The sequence below is a fragment of the Anarhichas minor genome, unplaced genomic scaffold, assembly GCF_050575085.1.
Source record: "Anarhichas minor isolate MPS153535 unplaced genomic scaffold, ASM5057508v1 ptg000038l, whole genome shotgun sequence".
NCBI classification, from domain to species: Eukaryota; Metazoa; Chordata; class Actinopteri; order Perciformes; family Anarhichadidae; genus Anarhichas; species Anarhichas minor.
In genome coordinates this window covers 467,002-488,604 of record NW_027466484.1, presented here as the reverse complement: position 1 = coordinate 488,604, position 21,603 = coordinate 467,002, and the positions used below count along the sequence as shown (strand labels likewise).

General features: G+C 43.3%; 1 protein-coding gene across 4 annotated transcripts in view; it reads right to left on the bottom strand.

Moving 5' to 3' along the window:
- Nucleotides 1–21,603, bottom strand: part of brf1a (BRF1 general transcription factor IIIB subunit a) — an 87,465-nt gene that overhangs the window by 36,417 nt on the left and 29,445 nt on the right. For all 4 annotated transcript variants that reach the window (XM_076107335.1, XM_076107339.1, XM_076107338.1 and 1 more), the window contains 6 exons: nucleotides 21,397–21,436; nucleotides 20,870–20,962; nucleotides 17,817–18,137; nucleotides 1,108–1,169; nucleotides 456–537; nucleotides 231–286 (listed from right to left, as the gene is read on the bottom strand). In XM_076107335.1, the coding sequence (XP_075963450.1) occupies nucleotides 231–286; nucleotides 456–537; nucleotides 1,108–1,169; nucleotides 17,817–18,137; nucleotides 20,870–20,962; nucleotides 21,397–21,436 (654 nt within the window). The remainder of the gene's footprint in view (nucleotides 1–230; nucleotides 287–455; nucleotides 538–1,107; nucleotides 1,170–17,816; nucleotides 18,138–20,869; nucleotides 20,963–21,396; nucleotides 21,437–21,603) is intronic.

Sequence of the window (21,603 nt, the reverse complement as noted above, 5' to 3'; positions counted from 1 at the left end):
AATGAGTAGAGTAAGAAACAACGTGTTCAGGTGATAATACTGGTTTTATGACGGGGTGCAGATTTTGGAGGTTGGATACCTTTGTGTTGCATCTCATCCGACTGTTTCTTTCTCTGCTAACAAACCGACTGATCAACGTTCTACATGCAAGACTTCTCTCTGACGAACAGATGCTCAAAGACCATTTGAACAGTTTGGGTCTTAAAGTTGTGAAAGCTGAACGCCGTTACCTTCTTCTCTTTGTAGATCCCGAGCTCCTTCTCCTTCGCTATCTTTGCTTCCTTTTCTGAAAGCAGAAACAAGAAACAGTTCGAGCATTAAAAACCCTGAGATATCAACACGACACGACACAGTGGGACATCAACACAGGACTCTGGCAGGTTCAGATGAAAGGTTTTAACTCTGCTTGGCTGATCAAATACTGAGAGACGAAGGAGCATTTTGGGACAACTCACCTTTCTGCTCTTTGAGGTAGTCTGAGTTTTCTGCCATCCACAGCGCCGTCTTCACCTGGATTTCATGGTCACTCAGCAGATACTGCAGCGAGGCAGAGAGAACAATCACATGACTGGACAAATACTTTGTCTCTTAATCTAAGACGTCTGTATGTACATGTGCCATAATGCAATCCAATACAACGTCATGATGTGGTCATATATCCTTTAATCTACGTCAAAATACATGAAAATGCACATGCATCCAATTGTATTGTTAGTTTTCTGTCATATTTGATTACATTTCATATTTCCTTTTAGATTTTTATAATGTGCGTGTTTTTACTTGTGCTCTATAAATATTTTATTTGTTTATTCAATGAGTGCAGGATTTTAAAAGCAAAGAGCACAAATGTTTAAAAAAAAATCACTTATTTTAATCCTTGCCTCATGATCAAACTTTAACTTCCCAAAAATCTGTTTTAATGTTCAAAAACGTCCCGATAACAAACGGAAAACAATAACATTATAAATGAATCACAATAAGAGTTTAAAACAGGAACAGATGCGATTTATTTTTAAGTCTAATAAAGCATCTTCAGGAAACACAGTTTAGCTCAACAGGAAGCAGAAGACCTGAGGAGCGTGTGCACGATAAACCTGAGGTACACACCAGCTCTATCTCACTGTCGTCTATCCCGCTCAGGTCCAGCTCCCCGCCGTCAGCATCACCATCTGTCACCGACACAACAATCACATTTAGAACATTTGCTCTCGCGCACATTTTCACGGTAGCTTCGACGTCCCAGAGGGAACAAAACAGGAAACAGCAGCTGGTGGAAGAAAAAAAAAAACCCCATCCTGCTGCATCTTCTTCCTCGTGGAGCATCTTCCATCGAGGGTTAATAAACGCACTGCGACTTCTGATAAGACGTTAATAGGCTTAACTCGCGTTAAAGCTGATCTACCTGAAACACGCTTCCTTTTCAATTACGATACGCTTCCTAGATTGCAGCAGCGCCTTTATATTTTCAGGAGATGCTGAAACGGCAATTTGCATTTTCCACACACTGCAGCGCCCCGACTCCCGTTCTTCACCTGCGTCTCTTGACGTGATGGAGCTGATTGCAAGAGTGACACAGACATTTTTAATGTGTTGATAAAAGACAAGAAAGAGGCATTTGAATTCCCCCAGGGGAAGAAACGTTTTGGAAGAAAAAGGTTCAAAGAAAATGTGATTGACTTTGATAAAAGGAAACAAAAAGGAGGGAGTGAGTGGCGTCTTTGAGAGTGGAAGAAAACCATCACGAGGAAATTGAACAGCTTTCACTCCAAAGATCCTCCGCCTTGATTAGATGTTTTTAGGAACAAAGTGAAACTCGTCTCCGGCTGCCTGCAGACATCAGACGGTCAATCACAAGGAGCAAAGATGGAGAGAGATGTTTTCACGAGGTGGCAAACGACAGTCGTTTAACTTCTGTCAGCTTTTCTGCCTTTGGCACGTTCACAGGGGACCCTCCTCCCTCGAGTTCAAACCCCCCCGAACAGGGCGGCATCTTCAAAGACGTGATACCGGAGAGACAGGTGCACAGACAGGGAGGCGGGACAGAGCCGCGGAGGTAATCCAGTCAGCCAGTTGAGTTCAGTTAGCGGTTTAAAAATGGAAAACAGCTCCAGAGGGAAGAGACAGGTCAGTCGCTATCTGTCGGGCCCAGCCCTCTCAGAGCTTCCTCTCCGTGAAGTGGGGGGTGTGGGGGGGGGGGGGGGGGGAGATAAGATGGAGACAAGCCCTGGGAGAGATTGGCAGCTCCGGGAGGCAGCGACAGCGAGACTAAGAGCTGATAACACCGGTCCAAGGGAGGGAGTTATTATTCAGTCTGGCTTTGATATATCTACACTCGCTAATTTCATCAAACCCATAGAAATTGTTCTTGGTGAGCGTAAAAGACAAATCTGCAGACCTCAGGATCCATATTATATATTGGGTGTAGGTAAGGTAAGGTAGAAATATTTCATTTTTCTGCATTTTAGTCCTTTTACTGGCCCTGTAGAGAGGAGACAGCCGGGGACGTCACGAGACAAAAGGTCTCTGCCCAGAGTGTGAAGACAACGGTGCATTCAAGCGCTCCCGAGTCAGGAAGTCGTTCATCTGACTTCGGCGTGTTCATGACACTACATCTTTTAGTGGTACGGACACCTGGACCGTACCGGCCTACGTTCACCGCTGGTTATGAGTTGAGCGTTTCGTGGTTTAGTCATCACAGTTTCGATTGAATGGCTGAACTTGTCCTTTTCTATTGGTTCAATGTCCTGGCAGATGAACAAAATACCTCTCCACAATGAAAAACCTGACAAAATGTGAAGAGAAAAGGAATTCCATCTGAAGGTCTGTAGCCGGACTCTTCAGCCGTGTACAACATGGGACTGAAAATTAACTGGCTGCAGATCTGACAGGTGAATGCTGCATTAAGCGGGACGTCTCCTTATTAAACAGAAAACTAAATATCTGCAGCCTTCATCACTGGAAGCAGCTGAAGGACGATAAAAAGAAGCGGATTACATCATCTCGTTAACGGACCCAAAATAAAGTGGCAAAGACTTGCAGCATGTTCGCAAAAACTTCTGAATCCTGAAGGAAAACAGGAAGCAGATCCCTGATGACCGTGAGGGGAGAAACTAGTTTCCTTTCGCTGTCCAGGCAGAAGAAGAAGCCCGAGGTCGTCTGGCAGCAGCTTAGTAACTCAGAGATCCAGCTCTGTCTGCATATCAATACAGAAAGAGAAACAAGATTCCCCAAACATCTTTTTTTCGTGTCAGTAAATCCATCTGGAACGCATCTCTAACCTCATACTGAGGCAAGAGGAGAGAAGGATCCGTTCTACAACAGAGAGCACTCTGAGGCAAGAAGCTGCTTCATACAAGAGATGAAGGCAAAAGCTGGTATGAGATGGTAGGAATTGGGAAATCATAGCGGGTGTTTTTTCACCTTTATGGACTAAACAATCGACCGATTAAGAAAATACTCGTCACATTAATCGATAATGAAGACAAACTGCCATGAGACCTTTAAGATATTAAAACCCTTCACAGAATGTTGAATGACGTCTGAGACGACGGGTTTGTTTGGGCGTCCCGGTGACTTCGTACTTGTCCGAGTGGCGTCTTCACTCGTCACGACTTGGAAGCTCCTCCATGTGGCGTCACAGCGAGAACACTCGTGCTCGCTGACACTGGAGAGTTCAGCAGCGGTCTGAGAAGATGCCAAGTTGAATGTATTTTTGGCCTGAAGACAAACCGAGGAAGGCCAGTTTGATCCATCCTCTATGTTCTACGTTCTCTCCTGGTCCTCAGACAGGTAACCTGACCCCAGGTGAACCTCTATAAACCCTCCCCTCCTCCCCCGTCTCCCACACCTCGCTGTGTCCCAGGCGGCAGCTGGCCTGTCTGATGTGGTCAGGAGAATAAGATGCTTCACCACAGAGGCCTCTCCAATACCAAAGAAGAAAACACAAAGAAACAGAGAAAATGTGCCCTGCAGGAAGGAACGCTAACAGGTGAAGGAGACGGCCTTTTGAAGGCGGCGAGGGAGGGAGCGAACAAGAGATTTAAAAGAGCGAGAGGGGGAGGGGGAGAGATTGAGCTAAACATAGAAAGTGAGAGATACAGAGAGATCAAAGGAGAAGGCTGGTGGTGTTCTTTATGTTTCTTGGTGTCAACAAATCTCAGGAAAAAGACCAAACTCAAGAATGCATCTCTCAGTAAGATCTGACTTCCTGTCTGTGGCTCTCAACCCGAAACTTATTATAAATATGTAGCTTCATTTGAAATAAAGTCTGCTAAAACAGCTGCAGTCAGTGCGGTTTCTAAGCAAACGTCGCTTAAACAGGAGGAAACATTCGATGGGAACTATTTTCAGCGGCGGATTAATACACATTTGATGCTCTAGTGAGTATTTACAGTTAGACTGTTAAAGAAATTAGTCTGTCTGCGGCAAATACAAAACTCGTACAGCACCATGAGACACACATGCCTGTGTGTGTGTCAGTCAAAAACTCAAATTATATTAAAAGACCAAAATCTGAAACTCAAATTTCCTGCTTCAATCCATCTTTGTTGGAGTCGAGCCTTTCAATGAGCTCAAACTCTTTGCTCTCCCACACAAAGGAAGGCTGCATTAAGAACAGACGTTCTTAACTTCATTCACAAACCTAAATAGAAGCTTGAGTGTAGCTTCTAACATTTGCAAATAACTAATAATAATAACGTAATAATTATAACTAATACCTCAAATTTAGACTAAACCACAGCATTTAGCGGTCGACTAATGTTCACAACCTGTAGATAAAAACACTTCTTATTTGTCTACTTTCAAACACTGTTGGTCCTAATTTACCAGAATTAAATTGAGGAGCTTAAAATACTAAAATGATATCAACAAAAAGTTTCAAAGAAGATGCTTTGGATACACACGATACTTGTTAGCAAATCAATTCGTAGTTTAAACTTTAAACTTCTGCTGAAGGTGACTTTTGTGACGCGACGTCTAAATCCCATCGTCAGGCTAACAAGACGACACGGTTGTGCTCTTTTCATGAGACATGTCGACAAGAAAAATACAAATATCGCCAGCTGTGTCCTTTAAGAGACAGGAAGAAGAATGGAGAAAAACTGCAGAAGAAAAGGCCAAAGAGATGCAGCGACAACAGCAGAGAATGGGGGAGAAAGAATGAGGAAGAAGTAGAAAGACAAAGATGAAGAGAGAAGAATGAGACAAAGAGACTGGTGGAGAAAACCAGCAGGAGGGAAGACATGGAGCAACGAGCAGAGCAGCTGAGAGAGGAGGAGACACAAAAGGACGAGACGTAAGACGTGGAGAGGAAGAAGATAAAAACAGAAAAGAGGAGGAGAAAGGTTGAGACAAAAAGGAGGAGGAGGGAGACTGATCTCCTTCTAATCCCGCTTCATTTAAGATCTGAGGAGACAGAAAAGGAGGAATAAAAAAAAGTCATGCTGGCTAAATTAAAAGAAGTCTGCTGACTGCTCCACTCCTCCTGTCCTCTCCCTCCAGACCTCCACCGCCTCCTTTACAAAAAACAAAGACTGTGTGTGTGTGTGTGTGTGTGTGTGTGTGTGTGTGTGTGTGTGTGTGTGTGTGTGTGTGTGTGTGTGGGGGGGGGGGGTGTGTTGTGGAGGATGAATGGAGCTGTGTGCAGGATCACCCATCATCCACACTTCAAAAAGGAGCCCACGTTATCCGGACTCGCAGTGCTTGATGTCAGCAACAATCCCGATCCTCTCCTACATGCCGCCCCCCCCCCCCCCTCCCTCCCTCTGCCGCGAGGAGGAGAGGGAGACATGAAGGGAGACGTTTCAATTTGTCAGGATTCTTTTAGACGGGACGGTGGTCGAAAAGGTAAAAGTGAAAGCGACTGCAGCAGAATGAACTTCTGCACAGAGATAAAACGGATGAAATGCTGCAGAGTGCTTTACAAAAAAACATAGAAACTAAACTGCTTCTAAGTTTTTACCAATTATTCAATTTTAAATAATATAAAATGACAAGAAATCGCTAAATATTTAAAGCTATAACCAGAAAACGAGTTTGGGGCTATTTTACTTCCATAACATCGTCTTGTTTTCAAACTAGCGAAAAGCAAACATCCAAATACACATTTAATGTTTTATTTTACTACTTTGTCTCTTTGAATCTGTAGATTTACCTAAAGTTACCGTTAGATAACGCCTCATTTGCATATTTAAACATAACGTTTCAGGAAAACTTTAAAGAATATTTGCCTTAATGTTAGTGATCGACAGGGGAAGTTTCATGGTGATAGTTATTAGAGAATATTATAATAATATTGACCTGCAGCATCTCCCGTTAATGGAATATTAAATAATTATAAAGATGTCATTAATTAAAGAACAGGAATATTTTAAGGGAGAGCTAAACTTTGATAACGACACTAAGATGTCACATAATTGTAATGATTATTGCCAAAACGCACGTCAAAACCTATATCATACATGCAATGTGAGTCCACTTATTAAGAGAGAGCTTAATTAACCTGCAGATCACTTTTCTCTTCATTCTGGAATAAAAGGTTCTTAACAGTGAAGCCATGTTTTATCCGCAGCGTTCACTCTTCACCTCCTGTTGCACTCATGCCAAGACATCTATCACATTTTCAGTAAAGTGCTTTAAATGCAAAAAAAATAATAAAACACAACCCCCCCCCCCCCCCCCGCCCCCTGCAGCAGCATGAGGTAATAAGGCTCGGTGCCAGCTCTGCCCCGGAGAAATAACCAGCCAGCCGAGGCAATAAATAGAGTGCTAGATCCTCACTGACATGGGAGAGCCCATTAAAACATCACCTCCCGACCTTTGAGACGCCCAGACTGAGAGTACGCCCACTCAGCCTCCTCCTCCTCCTCCTCCTCCTCAACCACCTCCTCCTGCTCCTTCTCCTCCTCCTCCTCTTCCTGCTCCTCGCCCTCCTCGACCATCTCCTACTCAACCACCTCCTACTCCTCCTGCTCCTCCTCCACCACCTCCACCTCCTGCTCAACCACCTCCTCCTGCTCAACCACCTCCTACTCCTGCTCCTCCTCAACCACCTGCACCTCCTCCTCCTCTAGAAGCAGAATGGGGAGCGGGTGGACAATTAGACTTTTTGTTTTTACAGTAATTATCTTATAGAGAAGCCCCGCCCCTTTCCGGTGTCCCCCATGGGACCTTATTTCTGAAATAATACGTACAGTAGTCAACGGAGAAAGACGAATATTTGTTTTTATCTCATTAGAATTGTGCCATAAATTACACATATGTTTATCAATTTTAAAGCTAACGTCCAAGTCAAGAAACTTGGACGTTAGCTAGCTAGCCTAGCTATATCCATACAGACGTATCGTTGTCTTACATGATGTGTTTTTTTCAGCCAGGAAGAGAAAGACAAAGTGAGACCTGTTGTTGGTGCGAGTACATGTTGGTACGCAACACACAAAGCATCGCATCGTCTTATAAGTCAAAAAGTTTAGCGACAAAATAACGTCCCATTGGTTGACCGGAAAGGGGCGGGACTTGTCAACAAATCCCATGAAAAGACCAAAACTAGCAGTAAATGTATCGACTAACAGGAGCACCAAATGTGGATTAATCCGCCACTGAAAATAGTCCCAAACAAATGCTCTATTTCCTCCTGTTTGATTAAAAATGACAAAGAGCAGCTGTACTTACTGAGCTGTGAGATGCTGTTAAAGATCTACGTCTTCAGTAGGAGTTTGTGGGGCTACAGACCGAGTAATAAAGTCTGCAAGTGCTTCCAAAGTTACAAAACAAGCGCAGCAGTTTATTAAGAAACAGCAAAAACATTAAGAAGTGCCAGATTTGCACATCGTTACCAATATGTACTTGATTCAGATCTGCACCCAGAGCTTTCCAACTTTCACTAAAAACTAATCTTAATCATTTTGAGATATCCTAATTAAAAGACAAACCAGACAGTAAACATAACCCTCAGGGCAGAAGTACTAACACTTTGAACTGTTAACAGGTTTGTTTCCGACCAAACGAGCAAAGATTTACGTAGAAATAGAAAAAGTTGGTTGATTAAATTGCAGACTGGGTTTGACTTTTTAATTAGCTTGTGTAGTGTGAATGTATTAGATTAATAAACGAGCATCAGGGACTGCGGTCCGTCATGACATTTCATTGCCGTGTCATACCTGAGATGGCATTTGTGATATTTTAATGAATTGATTTGTCTCCATTGTGAACACGTGCAACACCGTGTGTCCTCGACCACAGGGTCACCTGGACGCACCTGGTGGAGAAGAGCCGATAAACAATGAGTAACTCTTCCACCTTTGCAAAGTGGAAACGTTTTATGGTAAATTTAGGCCTTTTTTATTCTTTCTGAACTTTTTTTATTCAATGTTTTTGACGTACAAACTAAACGGCACAGCTACATGACCTGTAGCTCTCGTACCTGTGTAGTGAGGGCGTTGTTCAGGTTTTTAAGGAAACTATTGCCTTTGTGATTTAAAAGAAACCAACGCTGACTGTTGGAAGGAGAGGGGACAGATCTTAACCCTAAAAAAGGAAAAATGAACATTGCGTTCAGTCTGAACCAAGCAGCAACCTCCGGTTCTGCTGAGTGAAGCTGATGCTTCATGTCTTAAAGCTGCATTCTCTCTAATGTCCACCAGGGGGCGACTCCTCTGGTTGTATAGAAGTCTATGAGAAAATGACTACTTCTCTCATGATTTATTACCTCAGTAAACATTGTAAACATGAGTTTATGGTCTCAATCTCTAGTTTCAAGTCTTCTTCAATACAGCATGATGTTCATTTAGTACATTATGGTCCATTTAGAGTCAAACAGACCATAAAGCAGGGTATGCTTTAGGGGCGGGGCTAGGGCATCTTTACGTCACTCCTCCGCATTCTAAATACGAGAACTTCTGTTCATTGGTTGACAAAAAACTAACATGGCGACGGCCGTAATCCAAGATGGCGACGGTGAAATCGCCGAATTCGAGGCTTTAAAACTGCAGTACAATGGGTGACGACTATGTTAGTCTATGGTCTGAACACACATGAGGATCTTTTGGTGAGTGGGCAGTGAAACAAAGGTTGTTTGGAGCATTTCAACAAACGAGTAAAGATGTATTTGGAGTCTGAACTGTCGTCCTGTAAACACACTACCAGTTCAGTCCAGTTTCAGACGGGATCAGCAGACATTACATCACTTGTTTCCATTGTTATGAGCAGCCATGTTGTTGTTCAGTTCCCTCTCTTTTGCCATGTGTGGCTGTGTGCGTCCTCTCAGACGAGTGTTTGCACTGAAAGTGACGGATCTCTTCAACAGTGCGAGTCATGTTTTACAGATTCTGAGTAAATGTCTCAGATCAAAGACACGTCCCGTCATTTTGTCCCGCTTCAATATTCGGCCTATATTTTTACCTCCAGGACATTCTGTAATGTCGCAGGAGGATGAATTAATCATCAGCACTGAGTGAGTCTACAATGTCAGAATATCCGGAGATGAACTGAAAAGACTCTTTTGATGGAGGAGGAATTTCAAGAACGCCGTCACAAAAAAGACGGAGAACTGTTAAATGTGAGCATTGTTGTGCACGAGAAATCCAAACATCTGAAATGTCAGATGACTGCCACAAGAATGTTTAACCAAATGTTGCTGTTACCACGCTGATGAATCAGCAGTCTGTGTCTCACATGCACCGAACAATGATGTGATGAGAAGCAGCAGTGTACATGTGGAGTCACATCACTGACGAAACGCTGCAATGCATTATGGTATATTCTTAGCAGCTTAAAAATGTTTAAATGTGATCCAAAAGTAACAACAATACGATTGGTGTTTATACACAAACTGTGTTTATACACAACATGTTGATATACCGTCCATACAGCCTGAAGGATTTATATTGACAGTGACAGATGATAACACAACATGGACCAGAAGTCCTTAAAATGCTGAGAAAAAGAATAAAATGAGTAATTCCCCGACAGCTGGACTAACTCCAGAGGAGCTGCTATTGGACCTTGAGGAGCTTGTTTTGACAAGAGGGTTGAGAAGGAATCAGCTTAAAAACTTTAAGGAATGTCAATATGAGAATGAAGACCCAAGAAGGACTTCTCCGCTGCACAACAAGGGCTCCTTCAAATAGAACAGGTTGCACAAAACCACCTTACGTATTGTCGTTCAACTCACTTCATGTTTCATCTCAACTACCAACAAGATGAAAACACACGCCGCCCAGGCCGACCCATCGCAGCTCTCCAGGTTGCATCTCAGTCACCACATTAGTCTGTGCTGTCCAAATTATGTCCACTCAAGCCTCGTCCCAAAGAGAGGACTATCAGACATGAATACCAAATCATTTTAGACTCACCAGAAAAACCACAGCCCTATATTCTCAGTCTGTACAAGAGAATTATTCTTCAGCTAATCTAATATTCAAACATTTGGAGTCCCTGTCCTGTGAGGGACCCCCTGCTAACATCCCCAGTCCTGCTGCGTAAAGATGGAAGAGGGAGCGAGGTTGAGACGGTGAAATCTGCTGTGACGTAGCAGCCAGCGGCGAGCGGTTTCCCGCCTTTGCCTGCCTGCTAAACGGTCGCTGTCATGTCCCGTCAGGCTGGCGGCAGCAGACGAGACGGCTTCCTGTTTTTTTCTCTCCCCGGGCCAGAAGACGCACATCATCTCCAATCACAGCCGGCTGCTGTGACGGGCCGCTGAAGCTGCCTCACCAGAGAGACTGACTGCAAACTGCTGCACGCGCGCACACACACACACACACACACACACACACACACACACACACACACACACACACACACACACACACACACACACACACACACACACACACACACACACACACACACACACACACACACACACACACACACACACACACACACACACACACACACACACACACACACACACACACACACTATTCCCCTCCACACTGCTGCTGAGGCAGCTTAGCTTGTACCGACTCACTGAAAGCATATGATCGGCCGTCCACAGAGAGCTTGAAATAAACATTAGACTTTTTGTTTTTCTTCCTCTGGTGTTTCTGCTGTGTGTTATCGGTGACGCCTGTCTCCCTGCACCGTCACCGCCTGTCTCCCTGCGCCGTCACCGCCTGTCTCCCTGCGCCGTCACCGCCTGTCTCCCTGCGCCGTCACCGCCTGTCTGCCTGTCTGTCGCCCTCCTCCTGTGGGGTCGTGTCCATCCGGCCATATGTCCATCACGCTCTACTGTACCGCCCTGGGCCTCCTAAACACTCAGGCCTGCCCTGCTGTCCTGGCAGCAGAGAGGAAATTAATAAGTTTGTGAGCTTTCATGGATTAGTAATGAGTCATTATTAATTAACGAGCATTTGTTTTTGTTTTTGTACAGAGGATGGCCACAGGTTTGTTGTTGATTGAACAATACCACAAATCAAATATTTATCTAACAGGTGCTGAGATTCATGTCTTTCAACTCCCCTCCCCCACCACACACACACACAATACTCGTGAGAACCACCACTGACATGATGTCGAACACAAACCCGTAAACATCACAACTACGCCTGTCACAATAATTACGTTATCGACTTATACTATATTTGAACATCACCTGGATCATTTCTGCTGACCTCCATTTATTGGCCGTTGTGTTTACGTTCGGAAAAATTTGGAAACTAAGCTGATTTGTTTTCTTGCTGAGATGAATATGAAGCTACAGGCAGCAGCCGGTGAGCTTAGCTTAGCATAAAGACTGGAAACAGCTAGCCTGGCTCTCTCCTAAAGCTCACTGATTAACATGTACTTTGTTTGCTCAAAGGTGTAGAAATAACATGTTGTGGGTTTTTCGGGGTCTTGTGTGCCGGATTATTTCATGTTAGCGAGATGTCAGGACCAAAGGAAGTTACTGCGGTTTATGGGTCGTCAAAAAGGCAAATGGCAACGCAGCATAACTCCTGTGTGGTGACATACAGATTATTCAACGTCCCTTAAACTGGGGGAGGACAAAGAGATAGATGTGTGTAACTCAGCATTTCTTCAACAACCCCCAGCTTCATTCAACTTGTTTCTAATCAGTCAGAGTGGGAGATGCTGGGATCAAACCAGTGACCTCCTGGTTCTGAGGGCTGCCCTTCTCCTCATTAGCATAACCCAAAGAGACAACACAAGAAGGAGCTTGTAGCTCTCTTCTCTCTACACATCTGACTGCTGAGGATGAAGTTGTGCTGCTGAAGCACGGGATGAGACTTTGAATTTTCTTTCATCCCTGAACGCCTCCTCTGTGGACAGAGAGAGAGATGAGACAGATGCTGCCCATTTAAAAAAAAGACTATAATTGACTCAGCAGAGCTGACTGTCAGAAGGCAGATCTGTCAAAGAGCTGCTGCCACGCCCCCGAATCGCTGAGAGCTACGACTCGCTGCAGTAATTGCTGTTAGCGAGGAGGACGGACGGATGAAGAAATGTTCTAAGACAACAACTTCATGTCTGGGGAGCAATGGCGGCTTCCTTAAACACAGCGAAAAACCTGCAGAGCAGCTACAAAAACAGGGCGCGAAACCAATTTAGACCTTAAAAAAATGAAATGGATTCTTCACAGGCTGAAATCTAGAGGCTCACAACACTTCAAACGGGCCCTCTCCCCCCCCGCCCAGACGTTTTCTGGCAATAAAAACCGGCAGAGTGGTTTGACAAGAGCCGGAGGAGCTGTGCTCACTGAGGTAGTTAAGGTCAGGGCAAACGTCATTGATTGAACTAAGTGCTCCGCGCGAAAAACTGTGCGCCTCAATCAATGCTGCTCTAATGGTGCGGGGCCGAGCTCCCAGAAGACCGAGGCGACGAAGTCATCCGGAGGGTGCCGGTGCCGCCGCTCTCACTTTCTCCTCCGACGGCACACGTTAATGAAAAGGCCTCCAGACAGGCCGTCAGTGAGGGAGCGGTTTAGAAACAGGGAGACAAGAAAGAACAAAGAGTTTAACGAGGGATAAACAGCTGCTTCAGTCAATAAACACTTCTTAATCTAAAAGGAAAGAACAGAGGACAATATGCTGCAACTCCAGTTATTACTTTTACAGATTAAAAACATAATTCATTGATAATTGGGTAGTTTGGGATGACATTTTACTTTCTCCTGTGAGTAAGTAAGGGAAGAAAGTGCTAATTTTATTCGTTACTCTGACAAGAAGGTGATTATTTTAGGCTGATGGACAAATATTAACTTTCTCCTGCGCATAAATAACTTTTGAAGCAACTTTCAGTTTGATTTTCAGCATTCGTTCCAGCCTCAGTCAGTGACTTTGTATTAAAGCAGAGAGTTTGATGAGAAGATAGAAACGGTAGATTAAACGTTGCTACCCTCACTAGTCATTCAACTTACTACCATTTTATTAATGCACACATCTTAATTACATATTTACATATTCTGTCTCAGCTGTTGCTCCTCCTCGCCGCTCTCTCGGCTAGCACGTATGCTACAGGCTAAAGCTAGCTACCTAGCATGCTATGAATCAACAAAGCGAGCTAACGGCAGCTAGCTCAATGAATCAAACTCATTCTAAGATACTAACGGTATAAGAGATGCCAAACCGTGACTCTTCCCCTAAAATACACTCAATATTTGCTACAATATATTATAAACTCATATCTTATAGTCATGGACTATTTTATTGCCTTTATACGAGCCCTGTAAAGAAAGAAGTCAAGTTTTAAATGTATTATGATGATGATATGAAGGTTGAATATCCTGTAAACAATTCGTCTGCGTTTCCTTAATACTACAGTGACCGTGTTCTAAACTGTTGTCTTTGTTTCCTTTCTAGCTCTCTTTTCCTGATAGAATCCTAAATTACAGCTTCTCTCTTCCTGCAGTGCCCTCTACCAACAATGTACCACACACACACACACACACACACACACACGAGAGTACAGATGAAAGGCTCGGCCCTTAAGGCGCTCTGTCCACTTAATACTTCAAAGATTGAGCACCCCCTCCTAGCCTTCCCAAATCCACCACAATTAGCTGAAATAACTGAACCCAAACTAATAACCAGCATGAATCCACAGCAGCATTACACTACATCGCACATGTTTGTTCCTAAACAGGTGAATGAAATGACACACAGATGAACGGAACCAAACGGGAAACACACACAACTGAACACGAATTGTCCGTTTCGAGCAATCTCAGGAATAAAGAAGTGACCCGAGAGGTTCTTTAAGGACATTTGTTTTTGCCTTTTCACTGCTTCTCAATAACGTCAAATTACACAGAGAAAAAAAACAAGAATACACAGCAAACATGGAGGTTCAATCCATCGCGTTATTATGTGTTTTTTACTGTTGAGCGACATTAAAGTTACTAAGCGTAACTTATATTTAGTGTTGATTCTGGCGGTCCCTGTGGACTAAAGTGGTAGTGTCTCTGAGCACCAGAGTCCCTTCAGAAAACCTCATGTTACTGCAGCAGGGTCTGACAGTCTGCCCCTCTCAGTCCTGGTTCTGGTTCTCCCGTGAGAACATGTGTGATTTAACCGGCGACATGGAACGCCTCTGAATTATTTGCGCGTTAACGCTCCAGAAAAGCAGCACTTTTGTTACATTTCGTCTCTGGATCGGTCCATCGCGAATACTTCTTTACTCGGTATGAAGAGAGCACGGCATCTGACCAATCAGGAGCCTTGTTATCTTAGGTCGGTCATACAAGTCTGTTATAAGGACCGAAAGAGAACCAACACACACTGCAGAAGCCGAATAACGAGCCTCTAATCACACGGCTCCCCGGTGAGATCAGCCTCGAGTACCACCGGCCAACAATTAACCCTTTAATCACAGCCGTGCTTCATCTTTTAATGCCCGTTCTGTCATTCATGGCCACGGACGATGACCTCCATGATACGCCGACTGGAAGAGGATGACTCAATCCAACATCCCTCTGCAACATTTATATATATATGAAAAGGGAGACACATTTACAATCAACAGAGCTTATGATTCAGAGCGCGGTGATTCATGGCAGCTTGGTAATCGTGGCTCCTCTCGCTCTTAACCTCCTCTCGCTCTTAACCTCCTCGTGCATGCTGGATCGTCCCCCTGATGAAATGAGGTCAGTGGTGTTATTGGGGGACATGTTCGTCGGGTTAATGGGCGGTTTGACCCCGTGTGGTTTGAGCTGCGGCTGGTTTCTAACCTTCCATGTGGAACAGGAAAGTGTCGTAAAGTAAATGGATCAGCGGCTTTCTTCAGGACCGGTTTCCAAAACGCATCTTTATTTTCTATCGTAAAGATAAACAGGAATCTAAGATCATGAAATCCATTTTTATGAACCAGCTTTAAATGGATAGTTTGGATGATTTTAAGCTGGATTGTATGAGGTAGTCAGTGTATTACTATATCACTATTACTATAACAGAAGCACCAGTACGAGAGCAAAGTAATGTTCTGCTGTGGACGTATTTTAGACTCCTAAAAGAATCTAAATCAGTTTAAGTGTACGCTATATTTAGAATGTGTTCTTTATCTTGCCGTCAGTGAGACCCTTTGTGACGGTGATCTCTGCTCTCTTCTACCAGACTCCATTGACAGAAACAGTCATTTTACCTCACAGTTGCTGGTCTATCGCTGCCTCCATCGGTTATAAAGTGTTATTCTGTGACTTTGGCGTTTTAAAGAGTTAGTTCAGATTCACCAAAGTCACAAACTAAGATATCAGGGTTGGTGGGAGACCAGCAGCAGTATTATATGGACTATAGAGAAGAACCTCATCCAACCACACTATTAAACATCCAAACTATCCCTTTAAGATGCGCTTCTTAGAAAGGATTATAGATCAACAAATCCATATTGTAGTTCATTTCTAGGTCAATATATTTCATCATGACGCTCTGTTAAAGGGACGTTCGATGTGAAAAGAGGTTTAAATTAGAGACCATTAACTGTCGTCGTCGTCCTCTGCCTCTTCACACCTAAAGTCTTCCGTTCCCACATCTTATTATTTCTAATATTTGAGAAAAACTCTCAACCTCTGTAGGTGACCATTGAGGAAAATAAGATAAAACTATTTATCTGAAGGGAAACTACCGTGAAGCAGCTGCAATAAAGTGGGAAGAGTGCAAATATAAATAGTGTGAATAAAATATGTCATTGATCATAAACATATATCGGCTGAACAGTAAACGGTCTGCATGATTCTAGGAGGTGATGCACATAATAAGTATTATAATGAAAATATATTTATGGACACGAAGAGGCTCTGAACCGGTGACCTTTAAGTTACAGGGTGTTCTCCAAACATTAGACCACTTCACCGCCTCCTCCCTCACAACATCCATCCATCACAACACACTTCACCTCCCCCCCACCCCCCCATCCCTAAGAGCCATTAAACACAGTTTTCCCCATCAGGACAGATGTAGCTGTGTGGCACCATTACCTCACATCCATCAAAGCCTCTGCACACCCAGATAAAGGGGGGGGGGGAGGGGGTAATTAGGTAATTATAGGCAACGCATGATGGATCCCTGTAGTTGGTTTATTTTTGCAGCCGTTAATAAGTCACATTGACAGAGGAGTGATCCCTCCTACAGGTTATTGTATTCCATCAGATCCTTTAGGTTCATGTTACAACAGTCGCACCGACTTAAAGTAAAAGTGTGTCTATATATTTATGTCAATACGTTTTTTCCCACAACAACAACATATTTACTAAAAAGTATTGTGTGTTTAACAGCCGTATCCATCTCGATCCACTAAAGAAACACTTTGCCGTTCCTCCTCTACTCTTCCTGCTGTCGCTCAGACTCCACCTCATTTATCTGAGAAACCTAAAGAAACTGTTTAAGTGTACGCTATACTAAAAACATTTCCACTGCTTCGTTTCGCCAGACGGGCCTTTCAGGCGAGGACCTGAAGCCGTTATCTCTGCTCTCTTCCACGAGACTCCGTTGACAAAAACAGTCATTTTACCTCACAGAAAGCAGGAGTTGCTGCTCTACCGCTGCCTCCATTGCTTAGTTTGTTCGTGCTGTTGTGTGATTTCGGTGAATCTGAACGAACCCTTTAAATAAATACAAACACACTGAGTTGTTTTGTTACACTTTGACCTGTACGCTCTGACATTTCTCCTCTACTCTTCCCGCTGTCGCTCGGCGCTGACGACCATCAGAACCCACAAAAGCACGTAATTTTCTTCATCCGAGTTTAAATGCCACCATTCTGCTTCTGCACTAAAGAATAACTGCCAGACAACCCCTTTGTCTGCGAAAAGGGTGAAACATAATAAGGGATGACAAATTTCACACGCAGCTCAGCCAATTTCATCCTGGAGCAGAGTTAATTACGACAATTAAACCTGGGAGAGCATTCTTTAACTTGATTATGGGTTATTATGGGGATACAGTAGGTACCAGACACAGTCAAGGATGAACGGCAGCGCCGCAGCGTTCATAATCAGATCGTCCTCGAGGGCTCTGCTGCTTTCAGGAAGAAGAAAAGACGTCTGCTAAGTCAAACAATATGAAGCCTGAGATGTTGCTTTTAAAGCACAAGGTTCCTCCAACTGCTGAGTGTAAAGTGGAGTCTCTGCTTGGATCACACCGATGACACATCAAAGTGCAAAAAGAAGAAAAGTATTACAAAGCACGAACAGATGACGTCTCAGAAAAACATATCTTAAAAACAAAGCTTGAGAGAATATTATGCCCCAGAAATAAGAAATCTGTGAGAAAACCAAGAAAAACCTTCAGTATAGTTCATCTAATCTCCGGTTCAGTGATACCAAATTAGATTTTTTTCTGCCTAAAAATGATTAAACCAGAGATTAAAAACCAGGCAGCACTCACCGTTCCCCTTCCCGTCTCCGATGCCCTCGGGGAGGCCGAGGGTGGCCGCCGTGGGCATGGGGCCCAGGATGGACTGCAGCGACGGGGCTTTTCTCTTTGGGATGTCCCCCTCTAGCTCCTGGTCCTCCTCCTCCTCCTCCTCCTCCTGGTCCGTTCCCTTCTGCTCCAGTTTCATCAGGGCCTCCAGCGTGAGCTCGCCGAGCTCTTTGCCAAAGTGTTTGGCCACGGCCTGAAGCACGTCCTCGTCTTCTGCTTCTGCTTCCTCGCAGTCCAGCATCAGAGGCGACGTGGAGCGGCCGTCGCCGTCGTCTTTGTCAATGCCTGGAAGAAGGAGAGGCAGAGTGTGATTCAGGAATAATGTTTAATTTATCTCTTTAAAGGGACAAAGAGACACCAGGGGTCAGGATCAGATCAGCAAGCCAGGAAGCCAGTGTTTGGATAATTTAAGTACCAAACGGGCTCAGAGACAAATACGCATTAAAATCAGATATCAAATTGTTAAATTCAAAGGATGGTAGTTTATTATTATCTTAATGAGATCGACTGTGACCGGTTTAAAGCTCGTTCCAATGCATATTTTAATTGTACACAGTATTCACTATTTACTAATTACCATAGTGCACTTTTTGCAGTTAGCATAAAATAAAATGAATATACTGTACTGTTTGTTTTACAAGTTAAACAAACAAGATGTTGAACATGTTAATCAGTGAGTTTTAGAAGTGTTGGCAGGCGGATTTATTTTAACCTTCGGTAAGAGCCAGGCTAGCTGTTCCCCCCCCCCCTCCAGTCTTTATGCTAAGCTAGGCTAACTACCTCCTGGATGTCACTTCATATTTAATGGACAAATAGAGTGGTATTGATTGTATTTTTCAATTCTCGCCAAGTCAGCTTATTTTACAAAATGTCACAACTCAAAAAATTAATTTCATAAAGAGAAAATACAATATTTTTGTGTTCTTTTGTGTTCTCTAAGACACTCCTGGAGCTGTTTCAGGGTGAGCAGCTCCTCCATTAGAGTTTAATACTGATCTTTAGGGATTTAACCACAGTAAGAGTAGCTGATGTACACTTTACATTTAGGGTTTAACCACCTAAAAATCTAAGTTAAATTGCGCACATGTTATTTTGACTATGAAGCAATCTGCCAATCACTTTTTTCAATTAATAAGTTAATTGTTTAGCCGATAGAATCTCAGTAGAGTGAGAAAAAGCTATAACAATGTCCCGTAACTAGAAGGTCACTCAACTAGTTATGTGTTTAATGACAAATGTGCCATGTTTTTAAATAATTATAATAGTTTGCTTCACCTTCACCATGTTGGATCTCATTAGACAGTCAATGCTCAGTGGTTTAACAAACAACAAGCTACAGTATCTGGTCACATTGTATAATTATACATCAGATTTACATTTAGAACCACTGTCGTAGAAAAACGTTAGATATAAAATGACACAAACAGTGACATGATCTCGTTTCCTAAAATCACTGAGAATAGAAATGGTGCTAAATAATCACATCCAGACAATATAAACGGGATCATAATTTAGTCCGTTCGCACTCGGGTCCTGGTATCCAATTAAAAATGTGTCCTTTAATCAGCCTCAATTAAAATGTCCTCACACAGACTTCAGCACACAAGTCAGAAAAAGCAACTCGATAATCAGGAGAGAAGAAGAAGAAGAAGAAACACCGACGGATCTTTGAAAGCATCGCAGCAGCAGCTGGAAGAGTAACGCGCCTGAAATCAGTGACAGCCTGAGACGCCGCCCCCCCCCCACCCCCATCACCCACTGTGAGGAAACAGGGGGGTACGTGTGTGTGTGTGTGTGTGTGTGACAGATAAACAGAAAAGAGTCAGAGATAAAGAGCCAAAGGTAGAAACAGAAAAAGAGAAAGAGTGACAGGGAGTGCACTCTGATGTGTGTTGTTTTTACATGGGTGGGCCTCTGTATGTGTGTGTCTGTGTGTGTGTGTGTGTGCTGTGTGTGTGTGTGTGTGTGTGTGTGTGTGTGTGTGTGTGTATATGTGTGTGTGTGTGTGTGTGTGTGTGCGTATGTATGTATGTGTGTGCGGTAAGGGGTCGTGTCCACGTATGTATCGACGAGTACCATTGTTGAGTTAAGATTCAGATAAACTCTATTATCTACACGATGGATACTAGAGTTGTTGAGTTGTGAACTAGATTCACTTTTTTTAATCATTCTCAAACAGAAGTCTAAACAAACTGGCGCTGAGCTCTGCTGCTGGAGAAATCCCGGGTGTGTTCTGGTCTCTATTCAGACTCTCTGGAAGGAATCAGCACCAATCAACTCAAAAGACAGACCCACTGCCGCCCTTTCTATCGATGTTGTTCAACAGAATCTTCTACCTATGATGACCTAATCTATACCACGCCACAAAGAATTGGGAGAAAAAGCAAATGAGACCGATCTTTCATAAATGTGTATGTACCGTATTATAAATTAGGCAAATATGCCTTGATTTTCTGATCATTCGTTTGCTTTTTTTGTATTCTTTTTTGTTTCTCATTTACTTTTTGCTCGGTACGATGTCGTGTAAAAGCCATAGGGGGGTAATATTACGAGAATAAAACTGATATTCTCTGAGATGTAAATCACAAAGTTTTTTTTGTTTAATGAAACTAACACTGAGGTAACAAGAGTCGCAGTGTGCAAAATATAACAACTATGTAAGTACTTTTTCACAAAAAGATCATGAAAGAAAACACGTGCATCTTTCAGGACCTTCGTCTCTCTCAGAGAGGACATCAGAAACAGCAATCTTTAGGATTCATCTGATAACCGATTCGCAAAGTAAAACAACGTGTCTCACATAAAGATAACGTACAATGTACACCGATGTCTGCATTGTTTTTATAAAAGAACACAAAAGACAAAACGTATCCATCAGGACCTTCGTCCTTACCGCAAGAACACTACTTTCATTCAGACTGCGGCTAAAGTCGTGACTTTAATCTCAGACTACCGTCATACTCTCCTTATAATGTTCCATAATACAAATTTTAAAAACAACACTTTCTGCTCCGTACCTTCTTTAGCGTAGGCGGCGTAAACTCCTCTCAGTTTGGGTCGACAGCTCTGAAGCTCTGCGTCTATTTCATCCTGGTAGACCTGAATTTCATCTGTTGAGGACAACAATAGAACACAAAAACAAACAGAATGATTCCTGGTTCAAACTAAGTTACAAGCATCAATGAAAAGTAGAAAGTTCTCATGTCCCTGAAAAGAAATGACTTATCTTGCATGCCAACCCTTTAAATGACATCTCCCATAATTAGAATATACTATGTTAGTGCTGCAACATGATGTACGGGTGATTAAGTGTCGGGCTGGAGCTGAATCGTGGTTTTAGTTTCTAACACTGACGTGCGTTTAGTCAACGTCAGCCAAATGGCAGACACATCCCAGACAATGAGACACGACACTGTAGTGAAAGAGTCCCACTGAACAGGATTCATCTTTCACAGAAGAAGAAGAAGAAGAAGAAGAGCGAGTAGCCTGAGAGTCAAGATGCATTCGAGGTGACGGAGAACAGACGAGGATATCTCATTCATACCTTCGACGTCATTCATCTTCTTCTTCAGCTCGACCTCCAGCTAGAGGGACGGAGACAAAGGGAGAGTTGAACCAGAGAGAAGCTTCGACAGTGACTACAGAGTGAAAACAGAAACAAAGAAACATTCTGATAGCTGGTCGACGACTCTTCTGCTTTTTGTATCTTCTAGGAGCCTCGTCACATTCCTCAAGAGAAGACGTGGGCAAT